Genomic DNA, 26,600 nt, shown 5'->3' with positions numbered 1-26,600 from the left:
GAGGGCAGAGGGGCAAGGCAAGGGCTTTGGTAGGCCAGAGAGATTGCAGGAGCCAGTCCTTGAGGGACAGGAAGAGGACCTGGGCTGTGTGCTGCTGTACACAGGGCTGTTGTAGCAAGTGTCACACTGGGTGGCTTGATCAGCAAAAACATCTTGTCTCACGGTTCTGGAGGCAGGAAGTCTGAGATCAAGGTGTCGGCAGGGTTGGTTCCTTCTGAGGACTATGGAGGAAACTCTGGTCCAGGCCTTTTCCTTGGTTCCTGGTGGTGTGCTGGCAATCCGTGGGGTTCCTAGGCTTATAGACACTTCATCCCAATCTCTGCTTTCATGTTCATATAGTGTGCTCCCTGTACGTTTGTGAATGTCCACATGTTCCCTTGTTATAAGGACAACAGTCTTGTTGCATTAGGGCCCCTACTAAGGACCTCATTTTTACTTGATTACACCTATTCTACAAGCCTCTTCAAGGCAGGAACAATCTCTTATATTTCCTTGTATCCCTCCATAGTCCTTGGCAGAATCTCATTCATTCATTCATTCATTCATTCATTCACTTGTTCACTCACTCTTCTAATGGCTTTTGTGTCTGCTTTGTGCTAGACACCGTGCTAGTCACAGAGGATTAAAAAGATGACTGGCTATGTCTTGAAAAGGCTCATAATAAATGGATGAAACCAATACCAACCCAGAACTATGGCTATTGGTCAGAACACCTTTATTTGAAATGACAGAAATATTTCAGACTGATTTAAGCAAAAATGATAGTAACAGGAGGAGGAGAAATTTGAAGGATCAAAAATTTTAATTAAAAAAAAAACACAAAGAAATAGGAGGTGGTTGGCCTCAGGCACAACTGAATCCAGAGTCTCAAAGGATGTCATCAGGATCTAGTCTTGCTCTCTCCATCACTTGGTTCTGCTTTCCTCTGCTGGCTTCACCCTCAAGTGGGCCCTCTCCAGACCAAAAATACCCTGACTGCTATTAATCCCCAGGGAAAGAGAGCTTTTCCCCAGCTGTTCCACCAAAAGGCCTGGAATTGCTCTCACTAGATAAAGGCTCTGTGGCCAAGATAATGCATTGCTGGTCACAGGCTTACCATTGCTCAGGGATGATTCCCCAGAGATCAAAGGAACGGGGGAGAGATGCTGCAGGGCAGAGTAGCAAATGACTATTATGTTATGCTCCCTGAGGAATTAGATCCCAGAGGAGTAAGGGAGGGAGAGAAGGGTTAACTCTGCCTCAGGGTGGAGGTAGAGTCACAGGAACAGTTGCACTGGGCCTTGAAGTACACATAAGAGTTTGCCAGGGGAAAGGGCAGAGTAGTAACAGCATCCTGCAGACAGAGGGAATTGTGGGCATGAAGTTGTGATGTCAGACATGGGTTGTTCTAAAGCTATCTAGGTAGGAGGGAGTGAAGCAGGGCACGGTGGAAGCAGAGGCAGCTAGCTGTGCCAGAGTACAAAGGGACTCACAAGTCAAGGCTGAATGAAGATGTTAAGTGGGTGGGAAGGACAGGTGGGAAGCAGAGCAGCTAGGTGAGGGGAAGAGTTTGATATGGAGCAGGCATGAGGCTTCAGTGCAGGGGAGCCTCTTTGTGCCAGTTGAAGTCCACAGCCTTAGAGTTGCCTTCAGCTGATGTCAGCCCTGAGACACAGCAATTCAAAAGAGGAAAGACTATATCCATTAGGTCACGTGGCTGAAACAGGTTCTGCTTACTGTGCTGATGTGCTTGCTATAGATTCAGGCTGGAGCACAAGTACTAGTTCTGCCCCTCCACAGCTGGGTGAACTTGGGAAGTTAATTAAACCTTTTCTTCCTTTATCTAAAAAGTGGATTGATAACACTTACCTCACAGTGGTACTTTAAGGATCAAATGAAGAAATTCATAGGATGCTATTACCATCAAACTCAGCATATAATAATAATTATTATTATCATCACTATTATTACCACTATACGTCACTAGGATGTTGGGAAAATCCAATGACTGGTGTATGTATGTAGATGCATGGCCCATTGTGGGTTCTCTACAAATGTTGGTTTTCTTCCTCCCATTACTACCTTCTCCCCCTGAAAACTCTTACATGTACTGTAAGGCCCAGTGCAAATGGTCCTGCGACTCCCCCTCCACCCTGGGGCAAAGTTATTCCCTCACTCATTTGTTCCTCACTCCTCAAAGTGATGGCACACTGGGTCTGGTGCATTACTTTTGAGCTCCCTTAAACTTGCTGAATGATTCTTGGTACCAGAATGAAAATCCCTGCCTCCAGGCAATGCTTGGCCAACCTCATCTTCTCTTTCCCTCCAAAGCCCCTTTTGCCTTGGTTTGTCTACCTGCAAAATGGGTGTACCACGAAGTATCTACAGGGCTAGGCGGAGGAAGGGCCCTGACCCATGGCTCCTGTGCCCCATTCTCTCACTGTTTAGCTGAGGAACTTAAGCCAGGCTCACCCTACCTGGCCATCAGGTCCCTTGCCTGTCAGGTGGGGATGATGACTCCTTCCCTGACTCCCCCAACTCCAACAGAATTCTTGGGAGGATATAAGCAGCTGAAGTCTGGGGAGGCACTTCGCAAAGTGTAAGATACTGTATAATTGTCAAAGGTCATTATTACCCTATGTGCCTAATGGAATCAAGTCAAAACTAAACCCTTGCTTATTACAGCTTGTTAAAGTCTTTATTACAACATCTACTTTTCACCTTAGAATAAAATTTAAATGATATGCTATATCATGTATACCGAGCATCTCATACATAAATAAATCATATCCTGGTTAAAACTTTGGATATTGCTGATTATAGTCTCTGAGGACCCCAGGAAATCTGGGGGGCATCTGGGAAAGGACTGGAAGGAAAAGCTGGAAGGAGCAAAAGGGGCTGCAGCCATTGCAAAGACCACTCTTTAGGCTGAGCCTCCTGACTGAAAGCCCCTCCCAGCAATGAGGAGAAGAAGCTAAAGGATGTAGAGGGTAACAGTGAAAGATGTTCACTTTCCAGGAGGAGCTGGAAGGGGCCCTAGGGGTATCATGCTGGCTTCAGGACTTTTGCCATTTCTGCACGTCACCATACTTAATACCTCCCTGTTGGTTGTCCTCTTTTACTCAGCTGAATTTATTTATAAAGCACTTTCCCTAGTCTTAATTAAAATAACACTTTAAAACCAGCATCACTTGGCATAAATAAAAGGTAACTGAGAAAGGAAGTTTAAGGAAAACAAAACAGTATCACCAGTTCCAAACGGATGCTGATGCCTGAGGTCTTTTGCAGTTTGTAAAGACGGAGATGAGAGAGGCATTAGCAACACACTAGTGCCAAACTCAGACTTTCTCCTTGAGGCAACCCCATGATGGAAAGAGACTTGAAAAGATAATTCAATATTTATGGTTCATGTGCAATCAATGATCCCTCCCTCATTTGGAGGGGCATTGATCCAGTCTGACCATCTACCACATTATAGAAATGCATCCCTAAAAAACCCAGCCTTGGAGTATGTACCTCCACAGATTAGGAACATATACCTCCCAAGGCAGCCTTTTATGTGCTAGCCAGCTCTGGGCAGCTCTGGGTACTGGAATGTTCTCAAGGCTAAGTTGAAGTCAGCTTCTTTGAAAATGCTATTTTGGATCTTATTTCTCTCTTTCTGCAGCTGCACAAAATAGGTCTATTTCCTTCATGTATTTGAAGAAAGCATTTTGTTATAATTTGAATTTTTCAGTTATTCATTCAAACAACTTTGATAGAGACATCAAAATTACAACTAAACTACAGAACAAACATCCTTTAGAACCACCTGAAAGCTGGCTGAATGGAAGTCCTACAACTAGGATTAAAAGAGAAACCACACTGAGACTGGCATGAGGGTTGGAGACCTGAAACAGGCTGGTCCCACACCCATGTATGGTGGATAAAAATCAGGAGGCATATCTCAGCTGCAGATGTCCCCCCTGAGGTATGAGGGGTCGCAGCCCCACACCAGGCCCCCCCAGTCCAGGGTTCCAGTGCCAGGAAGATAAGTCCCCATAACTTCTGTCAAAAAACCAGCAGGGATTGTGGCTGGGGGAAATGAAGGCTTCTGGAGTCCCAGGCATTCCTCATAAAGGGCCTGTGCACAGACTTACTTGGATTCACTTGCTCTGAGCTTCAGCACTGGGGCGGCAGCTCAAAAGGCACCAGAGACATGCAGGGAGAAACTGAATTGTCTGGCATCAGGGCCAACAGCTAACGGGGCAGTTTTCCCTCAGACAACAGTGCTGGTAGAAGCCATTGTTCCTTTCTGAGACCTCCCCCCACCAAACACACATAGAACTGGCAGGCGGGCACCATATCTGAGTCTCCATCAACGTGGCTAACATGGTTAGCCATGCCCTGGTGATTACCTGAGAACCTACCGAACCCAATTTGTAGGCTTACCCACCCAAGCTGTTTCCAGTGGCTTTTTCTTATGAATGGTCTGTCTGGATTCATGCTTCAGACTTTCCTAAAATCTCTCAAACAAGCAGCATCTGGCCTAAGTGTACCGTGTACCTCTCACTAAGTGGCCCTAGGCCCAGCACTAGCAGCAGCTGGACTTGGTTCACAGCTTGGCCTTGCCTGAGCCCCTCCAAGCCCAGCACAGGTAGCAGCCATCTGCACTTCACTTTGTAGCTCATGCCAGGTGGCCCAGGGCAGAACACAGGCAGTGCCAACCTTGGCCTGCAACTCCCAGGAGGCCCCAGACCCAGCACGCCTGGTAGACAGCTTCAGACCACATTAGCACACTACCCAGCCACCTCCACAAGCTACACACTCAAGGGGTGGACTCAGTGGGCACCAGAGCCCTGCTAAATAAAGTCCTACTCTGCAAGGTAGGCCCCTGCACTGCTGATCCTCCATGGTGATCAGTGCTTGCAGCAAGTTCTTGCAACTGATTGGCTGGGAGGTAAATTCCCTTTCCATTGATGTGCCAGTAGCAATCAAGCCTCAACTACAACAGGAGGGTGTACACAGCCCACACAGGAAGGGTGAGCAACTGGAGTGCCCAGCTTAGGTGATAGGAGAGACTGTACCACTGAACCCTACAGAACACCTATAACATTAGGCCACTCTACCAAGCCCAGGAGAGGTAACAGTTTTACCTAATGCATAGAAACAAACACAGGGAGGCTGCTGAAATGAGGAGACAAAGAAATAGGTCCCAAATGAAGAACAAAACAAATCTCCAGAAAAATAACTTAACAAAATGGAGACAAGCAACCTAGATGCAGAGTTCAAAACACTAATTACAAGGATGCTCAATGAACTTAGTGAGAATTTCAACAACATGAAAAAGAACATTGAAACTATGAAAAAGAACCAGTGAGAAATGAAGAATATACTAACTGAAATGAAGAATAATTTGTTTTTTTTTGTGTTTTTTTTGTTTTTTTTAAGATTTTTATTTATTTATTTTTAGGGAGGGAAGGGAGTGGGGGGGGGAGAGAGAGAGAGAGACATCAATGTGCGGTTGCTGGGGGTTATGGCCTGCAACCCAGTAATGTACCCTAGCTGGGAATGGAACCTGGGACACTTTGGTTCCCAGCCCACACTCAATCCACTGAGCTACGCCAGCCAGGGCTTGAAATGAAGAATAATTTGTAAGAAATCAACAAGAGTAGATGAAACTGAGAATCAAAACAGCAATTTGGAATATGAGAAAGAAAAAAACACCCAATCAGAACAGCAAAAAGAAAAAGAAGTAAAAAAAAATGACGATAATGTAAGGAGCCTCTGGGACAACTTCAAACATACCAATGTTCACATCATGGGGGTGCCACAAGGAGAGCACAAGGAGCAAGAAATTGAAACCCTATTTGAAAAAAACAATGACAGAAAACTTCACTAACCTGATGGAGGAAATAGACATGCAATTCAGGAAGCACAGAATCCCAATCAAACAGAGTCATACCAAGACACATCCTAATTAAAATGCCAAAGGTTAAAGACAAAGAGAGTATCTTAAAAGCAGCAAGAGAAAAGCAGTTAGTTACCTAGGAGGGGGCTCCTATGAGACTGTCAGCTGATTTCTCAACAGGAACTTTGCAGGCCAGAAGATACTGGCAAGAAACATTTAAAGTGATGAAAACAATGAACTACAACCGAGATTATTCTAGCCAGTGAAGCTATCATTTAGAATTGAAGCTTTCCAGACAAGAACAAGCTAAATAGTTCATCACCACCAAACCAGGATTTCATGAAATGTTATAGGATCTTCTCTAAGAAGAAAATGAAGGAAAAAGAGATTAAAAAATGAATAACAAAGTAGCAATAATATGTATCTATCAACAATGGAATCTAAAAACAAAATAAATAAGCAAGTAGAACAGAAACAGACTCATAGATACAGAGGACATTTAGGTGGTTGCCAAGTGGGAGGGGGTTAGGGGAGTAAGTGAAAAAGGGTGAAGGGATTAAGAAATACAAATTGGTTAGTATAGAATAGTCATGGGGATGTAAAGTCCAGCATAGAGAATATAGTAAATAATATTCTAATAACTATGTATGGTGTTAGGTGGGTACAAAATTTATTGTAATAATCACTTAGTAAGTTATATAATATCTAATCACTGAGGTGTACACCTAAAACTAATATGATATTGCATGTCAACTATAATTTAAAATTAAAAATGATTTAATTAATTTTTTAAAGTTAAAACAAACTTTTATAGTGTTTCTATTATATGAGAAAGAGAGAGAGAGAGCAAGCACAGAAATGGTTCTCTTCTAGCAGCTGGCAGACTGAAGTGGGAAAACCAGACCTATGAACTGGAACATTCCTTGAAAATCTACCCTGAGCCCCATAAGAGCAACACATGGATTACCATGGGTCTGGCCGGGATCAGCATCAGGGGCTTCCCAGAGGAGGAAAAACCTGAGTTGGCCCTGAGTTGGCCCCAGGGGCTGACCATTAGGAGAGGAGGGCACCCCTGATGCCCATGTAAGAACAATGTGGTATGGACTGGTGGATGACTCTCAGGAAACACTAAGCCAGCTCACAGAGGTGAGAGTACACACCCAAATTCATGCAGCTAGGAGCAGTTTCGCATTTTGGAGCCAGATGACCCTAGATTAGAATCTTAGCTCTGCTACTTAATCTGCTCTAGCTGTGTCCCTCTGAACAAATGACTCAACGCTTTCAGCTAGAAAGACAGAGATAGTACCTGCTTACGTTTACCATGAAGATTAAATGAGACAATGCGTGAAAAACGTCTAGTAGAGCCATGGTCACGTGGTAATGTGGATGTGGAGGCGTTTGAAATATCACACACCTGCACAGCACAGACACCGAGCAATCAAGAAGGATCTGTGCTGCATACCGTACTGGGAGAACAGCAGCTCTGGAAAGACGTTACTTGTGTGAAGCCATCATAGTAGTTTAGTAGTAGCTATGAATAAAGATACCAGCCCCACCTGGAGGGCCTGCCCCATTATCCCCACCTCATTCTGAACAAACCTTTTCATCCTGAATACTTTGCACATTTATAGGTTCAATTTACCAGCTACAAAAGTGCTTCTCTGCTTAGTATTCACCTGAAGGGCTAAGTCTAAATTATAGCATCTTTTAGTGAAATGCTACCTCTGTGAAAAAATTCTGTGATGCTTTATCCCCCTGTAAAAGCACTTTCTTGGCACTCAAATTAGTGGCTCACTGGAATCCTCCCTCCCAACTGCTCTGTGAAGCTGAGAGATGCTCCAAACCTCCTTTGCATTGAATATTAAGCATTACTCATTAGCTAGCAAAGCACCTCCCAGCTCTTTCTGAATTCTGACTTCCCTTATTTTAAACACATTTGAATAGAATTCCCTGATGTGCTTTTCTTTAAAAAAAAAAACAACAAAAACAAACAAAAAAAAACCCTGTCCAAATAGCAACAACCAACACTTCTAAAGAAAACACTTATCAGGTATGTTCTGTGGAAGCTGAGTGGTATCAAAACTGAGGAGTCAGAATAGAAGGGGCTCTGTTGCCTCAGCTACAGTGTACTGTTTGCATGCAGACTCCAGAGGGAATCCGGCCTTTGTCTAGAACAGATCTTTTCAAACAAAGAGTGATAGTTTGGGGAAATATTAATCGATAATGTGGGTGACAGAGACTTGTGTGGTCAAATATCATTCAGAAAGAGGTCAACAGGTTTATTTACTGCCAAACTTTTCAGAGCCTTCCATATCCTAATGTACAGAGTGGGCAGCTGTTCCTAACTTCACTCATTCCCTCCCTCTCTCCCTCTTCTAGACATCTTCGAGCACTGGTGTTTTAGAAAACACTGCTCTGAAAAGAGAAAAAGCCTTAGTCCCAAGAAACCTCTGGCTTTCTAGAACTGTCCAACTTGATGGCGAACATCCACCTTCCCCAAGAGGCAGGTTTTAGGCCCCCTGTGTGTCCCTCCCTACCACACGCCCACTCAGGAAGGGCTCCCAGCTCCATACCTTGAAAAGGACAAGCCAAGCTCAGGCCTGGCCCAGCTGGGAAAGGGCAGTGGAATATGGATTTTACACTGGGGAGAAGGAGGTGTCAGGAAGGCCAGCATGGCCTGAAAGTGAGTTATAAATAATTTATCATCTAGAAAATCATCAAACTGGGTGACTCTTAAACATCAATGGTCACCAGAACACCCTGGAGGACTTGTTATAATACAGATTGCTGGGCCCCACCCCATCAGGTCTGGGGGGTGGGGCGGGGCAGGTTTTGCATTTCTGACAAGACCCCCATGATACCAGTGATGCTGGTCAGGACCACGCTTTGTGACCTAATGCCCCAGCTTCTGTGGTCCCAACACCCCAGTCAGGGAATGCACATTCTGTCCCCCCAGCAACACTGAGCTGGGCTCCAGGCAGAGGAGTTGGTGTCCCAGATGGACTCACCAAGCTCCTGAGGCAGCCAGAACGTAACTGTCCTTTTCTCTGCCTCCCACCACCCCCACTCCAGAGCAACTCTAATTATCACTTGACCTTTATTGATTAATTTACAAGCATTTAGTGAGTGCCAACCATATGCCAAACCTGGTCAACAGTTTCTCTTTCTGCCACTCCAAAGCTTGCAGCCCAGTGGTCATCAAAAGGGGGACAGACAAGAAAGAAGGCAATTATAAAATGGAGTGGCAGTTTTTGCCTCACTTCCCTCCTCAAGTCCTTGCAGTGCTCAATTTAGAAATGAGAGACTTCCTTGATTCCTCTTTTCCCCACTTCTTCCCCTGAAAGATTTCCCAACATCGGTCTACTTCTCCTCATCTGCTGTCACCCAGGTGATCACTGCTAGCTGCCTGGACAGCGATACTCCCACCTACCTCACTGGTCTCAGCTCCACTCTTGACCCCTCCAATCCAGGGTGACCTTTTAAAAATAGAAATAGGATCGTGCTATCCCCTACTTAGGAGGCCTCAGTGACTTCCCACCCTGCCCTCATGACCATTTCTGGCCCCACTGGCCTCTCTCTGCCTCACACTGTCCCATGGTCATTCCCTCTCATTCCTCAAGTCTCTGCTTAAATGCCACTGCCTCCAGAAGCCTTCCCTGTCTGCCACTCTAGCTCAGTGCAGAGGATTAAAGAGGGGTGCAAATCCTTTGACAGTCCTCCAGCTAGAGGAGGGCTTTGTTTCCTGTTCCCTTGACGCTAAGCCAGGGCTGACAGTGATGCTATGCCCATTCCAGGCCTCATCTCAAAGAGGACTTCATTGTCCCCACTGCTCTCTCAGAGTCCTGAGATACCATGTCTGGAGTCCAGCATCTGGCTCAGACACCAGACAGAGAGGCTCTGACTCCACCTGGAGAAAGAGGCAGCTCAGCCGAGCCCAGCCTCCCAGCCATCCCCACCAAAGCAGCAAGTATACGTGTGAAGCTATCTTGGACCTTCCAGTCCAACCCAGCCACCAGCTGAATATCGCTAAGTGATCCCAGTTGATGCCACATAAAGCAGAAAAATCACCCAGCTGAGCCCTGTCCAAATTCCTGACCCACTGAATCATGAGATGCTTTAAGTTTGGGGGGAATTGTGGTTACACAAAATAGGTAACCAGAACACAGCGTATTATATTTACTTCCATTCTAGCAATCATTTGATGGTACATCATCTTTTATTTTTTAATGTTTGATTCTTCATTTCTCTTCTCCACTAGATGCTGAATTCCACCGTGGCAGGAACCAAGTCTATCTTGTTCACCACTATAACCCAGGGCCTGGCATGTGGCAGGGGCTCAATAAATATTAGCTGACTAAGCAAATTGACAGATACAGAATATTATGGGCACACAGATGAAGCGTCAGGTCAGACTCAAGATAGCTTTCCAGAGAACATGACCCCCAAACTCTGACCTGGAAAGCAAGCAGGTGCAGGGCTCAAAGAATGGAGCCATAGGGACTGGGTGCTTGCCTCAACCACACCAACCCTGGGCACTCCCCAAGCCCTGTGCTCCGTCTCTCAGAAGAGAATATCTAAGAGCAGGGGGCATGTTTTTTTCATCTTTGTGTCTTCAGCACAGAGATCAGCCCAAGAAAATAAGAGGTCCTTATTACATGCATTTCAAATAAATAAATGACTGACGTGGCTTCCTGAGGACAGGAGCCTGAGCTAGAATTCAGGAACCCTGAGCTTCCCCATGCAACAGGGGGTTGCTGTGGGTTCTTTGGGTTGCCTGGCACTCAACTGGCTTGAGATAAAACCACTAGCTCCTCTCTGTGTCCCTGGCTTATCACAAGGATTACAAGAGAGCAAAGATGGCAGGATGCTTTGAAAAAGGTATGATTAGAACAGAAATATGTGATGGAAGAAAAGAAACATGTGATGGTACTGTTCTCTCAATACTCAATCTGCCCCAGGTAAACCCTCAGAACCATTGTTTGAGATTTTCTTTGAATCATGTGCCACCGGGAAATCAGACCAGGTAAGTCTAGCCCTGGACACAGCACCTGCTGGGCAACTGTACATTTTTTTATTGTCTAGGTGGGCAAGGAGCAGCTGGGCCCACAGCAAAAGGAGGAACACTGGACTTAGAGTCAAGAGACCTGAGTTTCTGTTATGGACTAAATGTGTGTGCTCCCCAAAAGCCATGTTAAAACTGTGCCTCCAATCCGATGGTATTAGGAGTTGGGGCCTCTGGCAGGTAATTAGGATTAGATGACATCATGAGGGTGGAGACCCCATGAATGGGATTAGTGCCCTCGTAAGAGTCATTAGAGCTGGCTTCCTCTTGCTGCTCTCTGCCACTGCAGAATGCAAGGAGAATTAGCAGCCTACCAGCTGCTGAAAACCGGCTCTCACCAGAACCTGACCATGCTAGCACCCTGATCTCAGACTTCTAGCCTCCAGAACTGTGAGAAATAGATTTCTGTTTATAAGCCACCCAGTCTGTGGTGCTCTGTTACAGCAGCCAAATAGACTAAATATCCCAGTTCTACCACTAATTTGCTGTGAGATCTTGAACAAATCAGTTTCCTCTCTGAACGAAATCTCTCAGCCAGAGTGAACTTTATTAAAGACTGGGCAAATCCCCTTCCTCCTTGCCTCCCACTCACTGGCAAACACCCCATCTCTACCCAGCACAGGGCTGATTGCAATGGGAATAAAATGACAAGATCCTGGACCTTGCCCTCGAGGTATCCTAAGAGGTTACCGAGAAGACAGACAGATACTCTTAAATGAAATATCTATAAGACAGCAGGACAAGGCGTCTCTGGCCTGCCAAGATGAAGATCCTGTGGGCTGAGCTCCAAAGAAGAGGAAGCCAAGGGTCAGTACTAGGGTCAAAGGGCAAGTCCAGACATCCCCTAGCAACTCCAGCTTCCAAAAATCACTGGGGGCTCTGTTGTCACATTAGCATTGCGCAGAGGGCCCACTCCAGCTGCACTGGCCTGGCCCACTCCCTAATTAGACTTTCATACCATGTCAAGCAGCCTGCTAGGCCTAACTGCCAGCTGGGGCTCTGTTCTGTCTGGTGGCTTTGGTTAATGAACCCATGAGGGCTGGCTGAGCTCATTACAGGCAATGCAAGGGAACAGGGGACCCCCGCCTTTCCCCTCTCTCCCATGTTCACACTGAGAATGGGAAGGGAGCTGATTCCAAACCAAGAAGAAGGAGGGGGCAGGAGCTGATGTTCCAGCCCAACCACACAGCCCTGGATGGCTCCTGTGAGAGCTCAGCCCGAGAATCGAGTTTCTGAGCATGTGTCTGCATCTGTGGTTTCAGGGGAATGTCCCGATTCCATGGCTACATCCAGGCCAGAGAGGCAGAACCAGAGTGACAGTTCAAGTCTGTCTCCAGTGACTGCTTCACAGACATGTTTAGTCAACCCGCTTTCTCAGAATTTCACTGTCTTTATCTTTAAGATGGGGTAGTAATGCACACCTGGCACAAAGCAAGTGCTCAGTTAACACCCTCAATAAATTATTGTTGCTGTTATTACTAAAAAATGGTCGAGAAAAGGCACCAAAACATGAGCAGTGGTTGCTTCTGAGCTGCAGGACCGTGAGATCTTTTTTCTCCTACTTTTCTGTACTTTCTAAAGTGTATACAATGAGCATTTTACTTTTGGTACTTGGGAAAAAAACAAAATTTCTCCAAAAAAATCTATCAGAAAAATGAGATGATGTATGTGGAAGGACCTGGACAGTGCCTGGGCAGACGTTATTAATGGGAGATTCCTTCTGCAGTGAAAGTTCAAAGAGATGCAGCTAGGTAGAAAAACAAGCATGCTATTTGCAATGGAGCAATGAATTTTTCCCTTTACTAAAGCAATTGCTTATTCCCAAGTGTCAAGAGAAGGCACAAAGCCAGTGATCCAATGCCATTGCCCAGGCTGAGAAAGATGTTCAGGGGGGTTTAAAGGAAGCATGTTCCCTGGCCAGAGTAGAATGCAAAATTACAGGGGAAGGTGGAAACAACCCATATGTCAATTGATAGATGACTGAATAAACAAAATGTGGTCTGTACATAAACGGGACATATTGTAGCTTTTAAAAGGAAGGAAATGTGTCACAGGCTACAACATGGATGAACCTCGAGGTCATTATGCTAAGTGAAATAAGCCAGTCACAAAAGACAAACACTATGTGATTCCACTCACATGAGGTCCCTAGAGCAGTCAGACTCATAGAGACAAAGTAGGATGGTGGTTGGAGGGAGTTAATTTTTCATGGGTACAGTGCTTCAGTTGGGGAAGATGAAGGAAGTTCTGGGGATGGATGGTGCTGCTGGGTGCATGGCAGTGTGGATGTGTGTAATGTCACTAACCTGTACACTTAAAAATGCTAACATGGTAAATTTTATATTATGTGTATATTACCACAATTTAAAAATATGTTGAAAGGGAGGAAAGAGATTGGACACAGAGGAAAAGGATCGGGTCAGGTGGGTTGAAGCAAGTCTCTGGTCTCTGGGGTCAAGGGCCATTTACTGGAGAGATGCTCTGAGAAGGGGAACCGTCTGGGGGCTGCAGCAGAGGAAAACAGCTGCAGAGTGGTGCTGCCCAGTAAGGGGAATGCGTCCTGGTGAGGTCGTAGCTCCTGCCTCCACTTTTTGAGCATAGAAGGTGTGGTAGCTGGAGGACTCGGAGTCTCCACATACCTGAGAGGAGGGTGCCTCCAGGAACTCAGCACTTGGGGTGTGAGAAATTAGCACACAGAGAGTTTGTGTATCGCAAATAAGTAATAAGGCAGGGAAAGGGCCCCAGCACAGGTCCTCCAGGGGAGCAAGGAAGAGGAATGCTTTGAGCATCAGTTTCATGGAGGAAAAATTCTAAGGTCCTTGTGCTGAAGCAATCTGGAAGTGGGCTGGCTGACCCCGAAATACAAGAGAACTGGACTGGGCCACGATGCCTCAAAGGAGGTGGGGTGTCACCTTGGCCTAAATGGAGGCTGGCTAGCACAGTGCCTGGTAGGATAAGAAAGACAACAACAATTTATTGAGCGCTTACTGTCTGAGACAAGCAGCCTTCTCTGGTTACTCATTTATTCCCTACAGTATCCCTATGTGGAGAAACCATTTCTACCTTCACTTTCTGCTGAGGAAGATTGAGGCTTGGAGGTGAAGTGTCCTGCAGACCTAGGGCCTCAGGGGCAGCCATCTCCCTCCACTGACGCCTTGCCTCCTTTCAGCTTTGCAGCCAACCTCCCACCCACCCCATCACACTGCCTCCCATCGCCCAGACCCCTTGCCCCTTCTCACTTGAACTGGTGTTCCCGGGAGCTGCGGATCTTGGAGGAGAACCGCTCAGCCAGCTTCTCCAGGCTTCGAGAATACTCAAGCTCTATCTCAGCTTTCCGGCGGAAAAACTCCTGGAGGTCCTGTAGCAGCTGCAGTCGAGACTCTGATTGCTGCTCCAAGCATTTGAACTGCTCCACCAGCTGCGTGCGGATCTCTACAGGCAGAGGCAAGGATGAGGAACAGGAGGTCAGGCTGGTGGTGAAGACCGCGGTGGGACCCACCCAGCTGACCCTGTGCCTCCCCCCACCCACCACCACCCAGAGCCTCTCCAGTCATTGGTGCAAGGATCTGGCGCTTGCCCATTTTTGCCACATGGTCTGACCCAATGTTTCCCAAAGTCGAACCACTGGATTATCTCCACCACAATTTTTGTCATAGCCACGTGCCTCCAGCATTATTTCTTCTGAATCATCTAATAAATTTGCTCACTTTTCTTACTGAGATGAACTTATTTAAAATGTACAGTTTTATGTCACTACAGGAAGAGGGAAAATAGGATCACTTGCCATGCTGAAACAGAAAATCAACTCAATGAAAACAAAAAAAAAATTGTAAAATTCTCTCCAGAGACTATTGCTAAGCCTAAGCTGCTCGCTGTCTCATCAACAACAGAACCATGGGAATGAGAGCAGTGCTGAAGAAAGGTGCTGTCTGGACTGAGAAAGGGCTGAGAGGGGGCACTCCTACGTGTCAATTTTATTTAAGGCGGTGCCTGTGCTCCACTCTGAATTATCTTAGCTCAACGCACAAACAGCTCAGGTGCCGCTAGAGGAATATAGCCCACACTTCAGGAAATACTGATGGAGCAAACCAGGTCTGTGTAACCAGGGCAAAAGTTCAAAAGCTGGGAGTGAGTGGGTGGTGGAGATAAAAATCACAGCCAGCAAATCCCAATAACCACAGCCAACCTATTATCCAGCCCATTGTGTTGTCACTGCATTAACTCTTTCCCAGCCACCCCGCAAGCTGCTCGAAAATCAGTCTCCCCACAGCACTCTGCTCATGCCAGCGTCCTGCTCAAATCATCCCATGGCTCCCTCTGCCTGAGTGTTAAGTCCAACTGCCTGGCATGAAATTCAAGGTCATCTACCACCCAGCCCCAAACTCACCTTCTCAGGATTTTCCCCCAATACACTGTAAGACTATCCAAACCAGTCCTTGAAATGCCTCATCCCACCTGCATTAACGGACAGCCTGTCTGAAATGGTGGCTGGCACTATCTCAGCATCCTTTAGAGAAGTGGTCTTCAAAAGGGGCAGCTCTAGGCTGGGGTTTATGAAGACTCCCCCCAGCGTAGACAGGCAGGAAGATTTATTAGCTGGAGATCCTGTTTCCAATCCCACTCTCCTGCTCTGCCTGCAAATGTGCCTCAGTCCAGATGGCACGACCCTCTCTTTTCCCAGCTCCCTCTTCACCACAGTGTTTCTGCCTCTTTGCAGAAGAAAGAGCAACTTCTCTCTCATCCAGAATCTGGCTAAGATTCAGTGTCCCTAAGTGTCAAGATACTTGGGTGCCAAATAAGCGGACAATGGAGAATGTTGATGTTAGCAAATTTTCCTCTAATCTAGGGACCATAAACCCTTGCTATGCAAAATGTGATGCATGAACCAACAGCATTAGCATTGCTGGTGGGAATATTAGAAATGCAGAATCTCAGGCTCCCACCTAGACTGTCTGAATCAGAATCTGCATTTTATCAGGACACCCAAATGGTCTTTATGCACCTAAGGAGAAGCTCTGCCATCAACCACCCTATCCACCTCATTATGAGAAGTATTTCCCATACTATCTCTTTATGTTCAGTAGTTATTTATCAAATTATGAATATTGATATTATTTTGATAAGTTATGTGATAAATCAATCCAAGAAAAACATACTTAGAGTTTCATGTTCAAAGGAAATTTTTTAAACATCCATTTCCATTCACATACATAGTTTGGGTAAAAGGAAGTATGATAGAGTAATCAATAAAAAGTTTTTCAAGCATAAAAATATAGTGAGATAAAATTCTGTTAAGGAAGTAGAAGAGAATTATGAATTCAAGAAGATAAAGAAAGAAACAATGTAAAATTTCTGACTTCTGCAGGTAATTTTTGAAGAATGGTGGTGAATACCAGTGCACGAGGTCTCTCTGGAAAAAGTCCAGTCATTGTTAATATAACAAGAACAGTTTGTGTGACATTGAAGTAACCTGGCAACCAAGAAGAGTGGACTGGAATGCGCATGCATGAACAATGATGACTTCACTGCACTAGTCAGTGCAGGTGGTAGACACTGTTGACTGAGCACGTATACTGTGTGGCTATTGCATTTAAAATGAGTGAGAAAGTAGAGCAACAAATCTGCATCAAATTTTGCATTAAGCTTGAACATTCCTCCATGGAAACTATTCTGATGATTCAGAAGGCCACAGCTATGGGCAACTGGTGATTGGCAGCTTCATCATGACAATGAGCCAGCTCATACATTGCATCTCATGCAGAGTTTTTTGGCGAAACATAAAATCTCCCAGGTGATACAGCCCCCTCGCCCCTACAGCACAGATTTGGTGCCCTGAGATTTCTGCCTTTTCCCAAAACTGAAATTCCTTTGAAAGGGAAGAGACTTCAGACCATTGATGAGATTTAGGAGAATACAATGGGGCAGTTGATGATGACTGGTAGGACTGTGTGAGGTCCTGAGGTGCCTACTTTGAAGAGGACTGAGGTGTCATTGTCCTATGTGCAATGTTTCTTGTCTTCTTCAAGAAAGGCCTCTATTTTGCATATTACATGGCTGGATACTGTATGGACAGACCTTGTATTATGGTATTTATCCAATGACCTGTCAATTATACTCATGAATACATACCCAAAAGAAATCAATGTTTATGTTCATGAAATATACAAAGAAGAAAACACATAGTAGCTTTATAGCCAAATGTTAGACACAACCCAAAATTTCCATTAAGAGTAGGTAAGATTTTTTTTAAATGTGAAATATTCATTTAATGGAATACTATACGGCAGTGAAAATGAACTACAGCTACCTACAGCAACACACTTGAATCTCAAAGATGTCATGTTGATTGAAAGAAGCCAGGACAAAGGAAATAATGCAAAACTTGATTATGGTGGTATATATTACAATATGGTGATAACAGACGTCAGAGAAATGGTCACCTTTGAAGGGATATTGACTGAGAGGAGGCACAAGGGTACCCTGCGGAATGCTGAACACATACCCCACCTCCACCTGGGTGGTAGGTACACTAGTAAAAGTGAATTGAGCTGCATGCTGATGGTCTATGCATTCTACTGTATATAAGTGATACTTCAATAAAAGGTCAAAATTAGAAATTGCTATGTTAGTTTCCATTTGATAGATTCGAAAGAGTAGTGTAATTTTATTCTACAAGGTCAATATTTACAATACAGCAGAAATTATATCTTTTGCAACTACTTAAACTTATAATGAAACATTTCAGATGTCAAGTTAAAATGTGTGAGGCAAAAGAAGGTTTTTTTCTCCAGAAGTTCATTTAGAGGGTAGGCAAGCAAAAAAGTTTTAAAACCAAAACCACTGCTTTAGCGCCCATGTCAAGCACTGCTCCTCCCAGGAAGTCTGGACTGCTCAGCCTCTGTGACCCTCCTCTGAACTCTGATGGAACTTACAGTTACTCTCTGATCATCTCGTGCTGCTTTTTAATTTCTTCATGTATGTGTGTCTTATCTGCCTTAGCTCCTCACTTGAAATTTAAGCACTGAGGGTGGATTCTCCCAGCACATATGGGTCATCGGGATATAAATATCTGTCTGGCAAATTACTATTTACCTCTACCAAGCGCTTTTACCCAAGGACATTGAGTGTTGTGATTATGGGAGTCTCTCCCAACACAACACACCCCCCCCCACACACACACATACCATACCTCACACCCACTCACACTGCACATACTCACACATACCACACACACATACACACACCATAAAATATACCCCACACACACATATACCCCAAACACACCCCACACACCCCACACTCATATATCCTACACAGCATGCACATACATACCACACATTCACATATATACATCACACACACTTATATATATATCCCACATCCCACACACATATCATATAACACATACCACACACAACACATATCACACAAACACACACAGCATACACAAGATGTGAATATTGTTATTATCCATTTGTACAGATGAAGAAACCAAGGCTCTGTGTAAACCAAGATTAGAAACTTGTCCAAGGTCACATTTTTTTCTAGGAACTGTAACAAATTCTACAGGTATACCTATGACATGGCCTACTTGTTAAACTGGATTGAGATGCCATCATTCCAAATGCAAGACCTGCCGTATCAACACATAATTATAAAAATGCTTTCCAAATATTTTCCAAATTACTTTTAGACCATCCACTGTTTGAGACTCACAACAATCCTAATAATCCCTAGCACCTATGGAGCACATCATCTCTTCCAGGCCTAGTGCTGAGCTCTTCAGATATTTATCTCACACAATCTGCGCAGCATCCCCTGTAAGTAAGTGGGAGCTACGAGTGTTCCCCCATCTCTTCCCTGTGAATGAAGACGTGGAGGCTCAGAGGTAAGTAGCCTCTGGCCTTAACAGCTGGTGTATGGCGACTGGCTGAGAAATCAAGCCCAGAGCCTTCAGATGGGAGCAATGACCTCCCTCCCTGACACCTCACTAGACTGAGTCTATGTTATTAAAAACAAGAAAAAAAGCCATGATCTATCTGTATTCAACCTCTTGCATCTTTTCTGTAACAAGATGGTGGTCTGAAGAGATAGTATTTATTAGAAATGCTGCAGAGACTGCCTCTCCCCACTCCAGGGCATAATCAGGAGCCAATGTTCTCATATTTTAGAGGAAAAGCTCATAAATCACACTGTGATGACAGGAGCTGATTTGGAAGGAGCAGAGAAACCTCCCCCAATTCACACAACCAGCTGGAGCCTTCGAGGCTGGGTCATGCCTGGAGCCTCTAGCAGCTTGGCCGCCTCCGAGTCAAGTCTCTCTAACGGGAAGGCGCCCTGGCAGGAGCGCCAGCGCAGCCCGCCTGTGCCCTGGAACCCGGAGGGGATTTGATTACCCATCTCTTTATTGCTAATTCCCCTACAAGTTGCTCCTCCTCGGGGCAGGCACGGATTTGGTTTTTCTCCTTGCAGATTACAAAAGGGGTGAAAAAAATAAATAAAATAAAACAGAACTGCTCCCAAGGCACAGACTTCATTTAGCAGATGTTTCCCCCAGGGGGGCAGTTGCACACAACATTGGGTGTAGAAAAATAAAAAGGGGGTGGGGCAGGGAGGAGGAAGGTCTTGGAAAGTGGAGAAAGGCTTTGATCTCAGAACCTTAGAGCTGAAGATGACCTCCTTGATGGCCTGGTGCAGACTCCTGGGTAACAGACAGAGGCATGAGGCCCAGAGAAGGGGCAGAACTAATTCTGCAACCCAGGTCTCCTGAAGCACAGCTCTCCCCATGTCAGTCTCCTGATAAAATTCTCCACGGCTCCCCGCTGTCTATAGAATCAAGGCCAAATTCCTCTGGCATTCAAAGCTCGAGAATCTACAGCCTGTGTGTCCACCCCTCACAGTGCTCCTGCTTACTCTCCAAGCAACAGTCTCACCAAAGACCACTGTGCCTGTGTCAGTTCCGCCACTCGGGGCAATACCTAGGGCGACCCACATCACGGGAGAACAAGTTTCCTCACACGTCTACCCACCGGCAGTCACACTCTCACGGGCAGAGGGTGCAGGAACATCCAAGGAAATTAGGAATTGTATTTTTTAATTAATGGACTGCTTTTAGAGCAGTTTTAGGTTTACAGAAATATTAACCAGAATGTACAGAGTTCTCAAACACCCCTTCTCTGTCTCTTGCATATTTCCCCATTATTAACATCTTGTGTTGGTGCGGCGTATTTATCACAATTGCTGAACAATATGGATACATATTCATGACCAAAGTCTACAGTTTACATCAGAGCGCACTCTTTGTGTCCTACATTCTAGGGTTTAAACAAATCCATGACATGAATTCGTCATTATGGTGTCATACAGCCCTAAAAACCCCCCAGTGCACCACCTGTCCATCCTTCCCCTCCTCCTCTCTCCAAGCCCTGGCAACCACTCATCTTTTACGATCCCTATAATTTTACCTTTTTCAGAACATCGCACAGTTGGAGTCATACATTATATAGGCTTTTCAAGCTGGCTTCTTTTAATTAACAATAAGCATTTAAGGTTCCCCCATGTCTGCTTATGGCTTGATAGCTCATTTCTCTTCACTGCTGAATAATATTCCATTGTCTGGACTAATGTTCCGTGTATCCATTCACCCATTCAAGGACATGCTTGGTTGCTTCCACTTTTGGGCAATTATGAATATTTTGTGCAAGTTTTTGTGTGGACAGAAGTTTTCAATGCATTTGGATAAATATCTTTTTTATTAATTAATATACTTAAGAGAAGTTTTAGATTTACAGAAAAAAGAGAATTTGATGTTTATATAGGAAGTACAGGAATTTTTAAAATTAATACAAAATTCAAAAGGTAAAAAGGGGTATAAAGAGAAAAGCTTTTCTTCTACCCTGGTCCTCCAGCCACCTGGTCCCCCGAAGCAAGGAAATCAAATCACCAGGTTCATGTGCATCCTTCCAGAAATAATGGCATATTTCAAGTATATTACTTCTCTTTTATATGTATTATAGCATGCCATTCACAGCGTTTTATGCCTTACCTTTCAAGCCTATATCCGGGAGATTAGTCCCTATCTTTTTATAAAGAACTTCCTCTTTCCTTTTTACGATGCCATAGCATCCCACTGTAAAACTTTTTAACCAGTCCTCTTTTCTGAATTTTTAAAAATAATCTTTTATTATCATCAACGATGCTGGAATGAGGAACCACACACAAGCTTCGTTTTGCACGTGTGCAGGTTCATCACCTGTGTGAAGTGGAAGTGCCTGCCATTGCAAGGCACTTGGCTTAGAACTCTGAGAGGGCTAAAGTGCCCTCTTCTGAAATGGCACCCTTTGATTCCCACCAGAAGCTTATGAAAGGGTCATAGGGACTACTTTAAAAAAGACCTATGGGGATTTTCTTCAAAATAACCTTGGGTGGGGGCCTGGAGAGTAGTAGGATTATAGGTAACACAAGATTGGCCTTCATTGTTGAAATGTAATTGTAGTGATGGGTATGGGGAGGAGGCTTGCTATACTATTCACTCTACTTTTGTAATGTTTGAAATTTTCCATAATAAAAAAGAGAAAAAAGAAAGGCAGACAAAGCCAGAAACTTGATACAAAGCCTTCTGGTTAGCAGGTCTGACCGGTTAGGAATGCCAATAACTTGTCCCCAGAGGCCTCTGTCCCAAGCCTGCAGATGGTTCTCCCGGGTTAGAAAGAGAGGCCAGAGCGTGACCCTAAAAGCAATTTCAAATACAGTTTCCCAGGCCCTCCCAATTCTAATTCTCAGACTCTGTCCTGAGAACAAGGTAACTTTTCTGACATCTCTTGAGATGGTGAGGCCCTACTTTCACAGTCCATATTTATCCCAAAAATCAAGATCACATGAGTGTTTGGCCCCTCTGCTCCACAGAGGCAGCTGGTATAACCTCCCCACAACAGAGTTCCGGGAGCTACCGAGGAGGATGAACCATATGGTAGGTTACCTCTGGCAGGGCCTCATCACATCAATGCACAGTCATTCCTGATTATCACCACATCAATGAGGCTGGTACGATTATCATTCCTATTTTATAGATGAAACCATTGAGACTCAAGGAGCCACAGTGATTTGCCTAGGATCATTTGGAAAGTGGCAGAGCCAGGGCTCAAATATGTAGTAAGGTGCAGACAGGAACCAAGATTATCCAGTGTCCACATGAAGGTGCTTTCCCTGGGGGATCCAGTGCCTCCCCTTTCAGGGATCCTGTCCTGTGCCACCTCCTGTCTCCACCCTGCACTCCACTGGTCACCTTAGTGCCATTCTCACTGGTCCTGGTTGTCATCATATCTAACCCAGTACATCCTGGCCTTGACTTCAAGCCCTCCTGTGGTGGAGGGAAACACCAGCTTGGTGACACAAGGTGGCAGGCTCTGGGTTTACCTGCCCGGGGAGGTTCAGATCCTGGCCCTTCCACATGTTCAGCCAGACAAGCTTGTTTCCTCATTTCCCTGGGACTCAAGTTCCTCTGTAAAAGGGAGAGGATAGCAATCTATCTCATATTGTCGTGAGGATGATAAGTGATCATCTGAGAAAGCTCTTAGTACAGTGCTACATCTATTTTAATACTTCACTGTCCAACACAGTAGCCACAAGCCACGTGTGGCTATTTAAATTTGATTAAAATTTAAAAATATATTCCTAAGTCACACTTGCCGCATTTCAAGTGCTCGAAGGTGCATGTGGCTAGTGGCTACTGTATTAGACAGCACAGAATATTTCCATCACTGCAGAAACTTATATTGGACAGCACAGTATTAGAGGCTTAATATGTTAGCTATAATTATCATTTATTCTTATTGCTTTTTGTGGCCATTTTTCATCTCCTCAAATGGAAAATAAGGTCCTGAGAGTCAGGGATGACACCCATGTTTTATGACTAAGAACTTGAGCACAACCCCTCCAACAAAAGCAGCATAATAGGGTCTGTGAGGCCCTCGGAACACCATAGTAATGGAGACTGTCATTGCCACCAGCCCAACACCCACCTCCCTGAAGGGGAGGGAAGTTGTGTGGCGGAGCAGATAGACCCACGGAGTCTGGACTCCAGCTGCTGCCATAAGGTGAACTATTGTCTCTGCCAGGGGAGGGCTTGGGCAGGCGAGTCATTTTCTCTGAGCTGTTTTCCCATCTGTAAAAGGCAGGTAACTCTGCACATGCTGCAGGGTTGCTGCAAGGCTCAGACTAGTAATAATGTGTGTAATGTGCCAGACACCTAGGAAACCCTCAGCAAACAGCTTTCGCAGAGAGGAGGCACATGCTTACAGGCTTTGGGGACACCCAGCCTGGGCTTCCACCCTGGTTTTCTCGGCTTTGGAGAAGTCACTTCAGCTCTCTAAGTCTGTTTTCTCATCTGTAATATGGGGAATAATAATACCTTCCTGGTGGGTTTGTCAAAAGAGAGATGGCATGCATATCAAGCACCTGGCATGATGCCTGGCACAGAGTAGATAAGCAGTAAATAGCAGGAATGAGCCATCACTGCCACTGTAGCCACACAGAGTGAGCACAGAGCACACTGGGTGTTTCCCAGGCCTGTCTCGTGCCCTCAGTCCACAACCTCACGAGGATGGTTGAATTACTTGCAACCATTTCTACCCCTGACCTCTTGGGCTAGGTCCCCTCCTCCTTCCCCCCAATCCCTGCAAGCCTAGGCCTATGTTTCATTCCTTCTCTGGGCCCTATGCAAAAGGCTATGCATCCCCTCCCCTTCTCCCAGCCTCCAATGTGCAAAAAGACTGCTGGGGGCCCTGTGCCCTGAGGGCTCCCAGACTCCACGCCTCTTCCCTCTCGGGAGGGCACCAGCTGCCAGGCCAGACACAGCTGCCACCCGCCACTTCCCAGGCAACCCAGCAACCACTGCCTGTCCAGCTATGCCAGCCACTGTCTCTGCTGCCTCCATGCTGGGTGGAGCCAGCCTGGTATCTGGGGGCAAGCTGCTCCGTGCATCTTCTCTGCACATGCCAGCAGTTTCTGGAACCTTGTATTGTCTCCCTCATTAGACCAAGGACCCCTACCAATGGCATCAGTCTGTCCTTTATTAATCTTGACCAAGCCTTCACTGCTTCTGACCTCAGAGGGCTGTGGGGAGGGGGTGGCTATCACACCATTTTACAGACAGGGAAATTGAGGCCCATCATAAAAGAAAGGACCTGCTTGAATCACAGGATTCCAACTTTGACTGACCTGACCCTGACAGGCACTGCCCTGGTCTAGCTCTGATCCCATGGACCAGAGGCAATAAGCCCCAGCAAGGGACTTTTAAATGGGTAACTGGATGATGCAATGCCAAGAACTCAAACTTGATGAGTTCAGTGCCTGGCCTTGAAGCTTGTTAGCTGGGTGATATTCGGCAAATCAGTAACCTTCTTGGGCCTTGGGTTTCTCAGCTGCAAAATGGAAGGAATAAAAACAGACAATTACGGCACTGAGTGCTTCCGCAAATCATCCCCTTGTTAAGCAAAGCAGTGAATATTAGATACAGCCTTAAGAAAGCTACACTGTCATCCCATTTTGCAGAGGAGGATGCTGAGGCAGAGAGGTGAAGTGACTTGCCTAATTTCACCTAAACATTAAGAAGTCTTTGGGCTCCAAATCTTGTTCCTCTTGCCAGGAATGGTTCCTGTGCACCTGCCACATGTACCATACCAAGGTGGCCAAGTTTTTACAGTCTTTAGCCGTCTCGCAATTACTCAGAGTAGCAACGACCAGACTTAGCACAGATAAACAAAGCACATCAATTCCTGAGGCTTCCTTGAACAAATGTTATCTGCTTCCAACTTTCTTGGGCGTGGGGAAACACATACGCTGGGAAGAAGCTGGTTGAAATGATTGCATTTCCCCCTCCGCTTCTCACCACCACTCCCTCTCCGCCAAAGGAAGCACAGTAAATGGGCTAGTGTTTTGAAAAAATAAGAGGTATTTAATAATGATAATGTTGATGCTGTCAACCAGGAAAATCTTTCTGTAAGTAAGAGAAGATGATGTGATTCCAAACACACCAGGGAATTAGCATTGGATACACATTCGTGGCTGAAGAGATGGGAGACAGGAGATTCCCACTTTCCACCCAGGTCCAAAAGCAGAGACCCAGCTCTGTAGCCCCCTGAGTACCCGACCTGGATTGCTAAACCAGTTCCCTTGAGCAGAAAGAGGAAAGCAGAGTGGGTTGGGGAGAGGGTTTCCCCCTAGCACCTGTGCCATGTCCTTATAATAGCCACTCCCTCTCATACAGAAGTCACAAGTCCCTCCCTGCATTCCTGATGTTTGGTGAAATGCAAAGAAGGGTCAGAATAAGGCCACACCTCCTCCTACCACAAACTCTGAGCTAAAATGGGCTGTGATCAATTTCAACACAATATTAATATTCACAGCTTTGCTGCCCAATGGTCCCTGAAGGATCAGATGCATTTAAATGGGAAGAGATCAGGATTCATTAATGCTGACTTTCCAGCTGCGTCCTCTGATGAGAATGCTTCTTTTTATGTTTTCAAGCCTACCATGCTCCTAGAACTAAAATAGAAGTCAGAGAACTGGGACCAGCCTGGAAACATCTAAAGCAGGGGTGTCAAACTCATTTTCACCCGGGGCCACATCAGCCTCACTGTTGCCTTCAAAGAGCCGAATGTGATTTTAGGACTGTATAAATGTAACTACTCCTTAACAGTTAAGTGAAAGCTCAACCCTGTTGCCGGGTAGAAACAAGGTGTCGGGCCAGATAAAACAAGGCGGAGGGCTGGATTCAGCCCGCGGGCCTTGCATTCACCACCTGTGATCTAAGTGTTTCCCAAACTTTAGAGCCATTTTCACAATGTGTCCTCTCTAAAACCAACTGTTCTATATTAATTTAATATATTTCTTTAAATCGCCTTGCTTTTTACATCAGATGATTCATAGTATTGCTGTAACTGAAGAAACCTGAATCACCATTAATGGAAAGTAACTAAAAATAAATACAATGAACATGAAATAATGTCATTAAATTCTACCTAGATTCTGTAGTCTGAAACCTGCTTTCTTTTAAATTAAAGGAGTTTGGCAAGTATTATAGAGAGTGTTTAAGGCATGCTAGAACCTAAAGGCAACTTTCTCCTTAAAGTAATCAGAAGGGTTGGAGGAGGGTTAAAGAGGAAATAACTGTCTATTTCTGTGAGTCAATGCTATTTAGTTTTGTCTCTGTGAACCACCTAAAAATCATCCTACATATGTACCAACAGTGGTGCTCTGTCCCTCAGGAAGTGGTGGTTGGTCCAACCCCTTAATTCATAAAGGGGATACTGAAGAACAGAGAGCCTCACCCTGGTACCAAAACCTGGGTCTCCTGGCTGCTCGGCCAGTGCTCAGCTATTTTGACTACAGTTATTTATCTTCAAGTCCTTTCTGCCCTGTTATGATGAAAGGCAGTTAGCACAGTGCCAGCGCCTGCCACCAAGTTGGTTCCTCACAAGTATTTTTAAATGAATCAATTAACCAGTAAAATGAGATGATGTACATGGTAGGGTGAAAAATGACCCCCAAAAGATATTCAGCTTCAAATCCTTGGAGGCTGCGAATGTTACCCGACTGACAGGAAAGAACTGTGCAGATGTAATTAAGTTAAAGGTCTTGAGATGAGGAACTAGCCGACACTACCCAGGT

The 26,600-nt window shown here is 45.2% G+C and overlaps 1 protein-coding gene across 5 annotated transcripts in view; it reads right to left on the bottom strand.

The window, feature by feature from the left end:
- SRGAP3 (SLIT-ROBO Rho GTPase activating protein 3) overlaps positions 1-26,600 on the bottom strand; it is a 242,801-nt gene that overhangs the window by 112,336 nt on the left and 103,865 nt on the right. For all 5 annotated transcript variants that reach the window (XM_045832177.1, XM_045832178.1, XM_045832179.1 and 2 more), the window contains exon 2: positions 14,171-14,363. In XM_045832177.1, the coding sequence (XP_045688133.1) occupies positions 14,171-14,363 (193 nt within the window). The remainder of the gene's footprint in view (positions 1-14,170; positions 14,364-26,600) is intronic.

This window comes from Phyllostomus hastatus, unplaced genomic scaffold, assembly GCF_019186645.2.
Source record: "Phyllostomus hastatus isolate PE091 unplaced genomic scaffold, TTU_PhHast_1.1 phas_contig_16, whole genome shotgun sequence".
Classification (NCBI taxonomy): Eukaryota; Metazoa; Chordata; class Mammalia; order Chiroptera; family Phyllostomidae; genus Phyllostomus; species Phyllostomus hastatus.
Note: the sequence above shows the minus strand (reverse complement) of the source record. Positions and strands in the feature narration are given on the sequence as shown.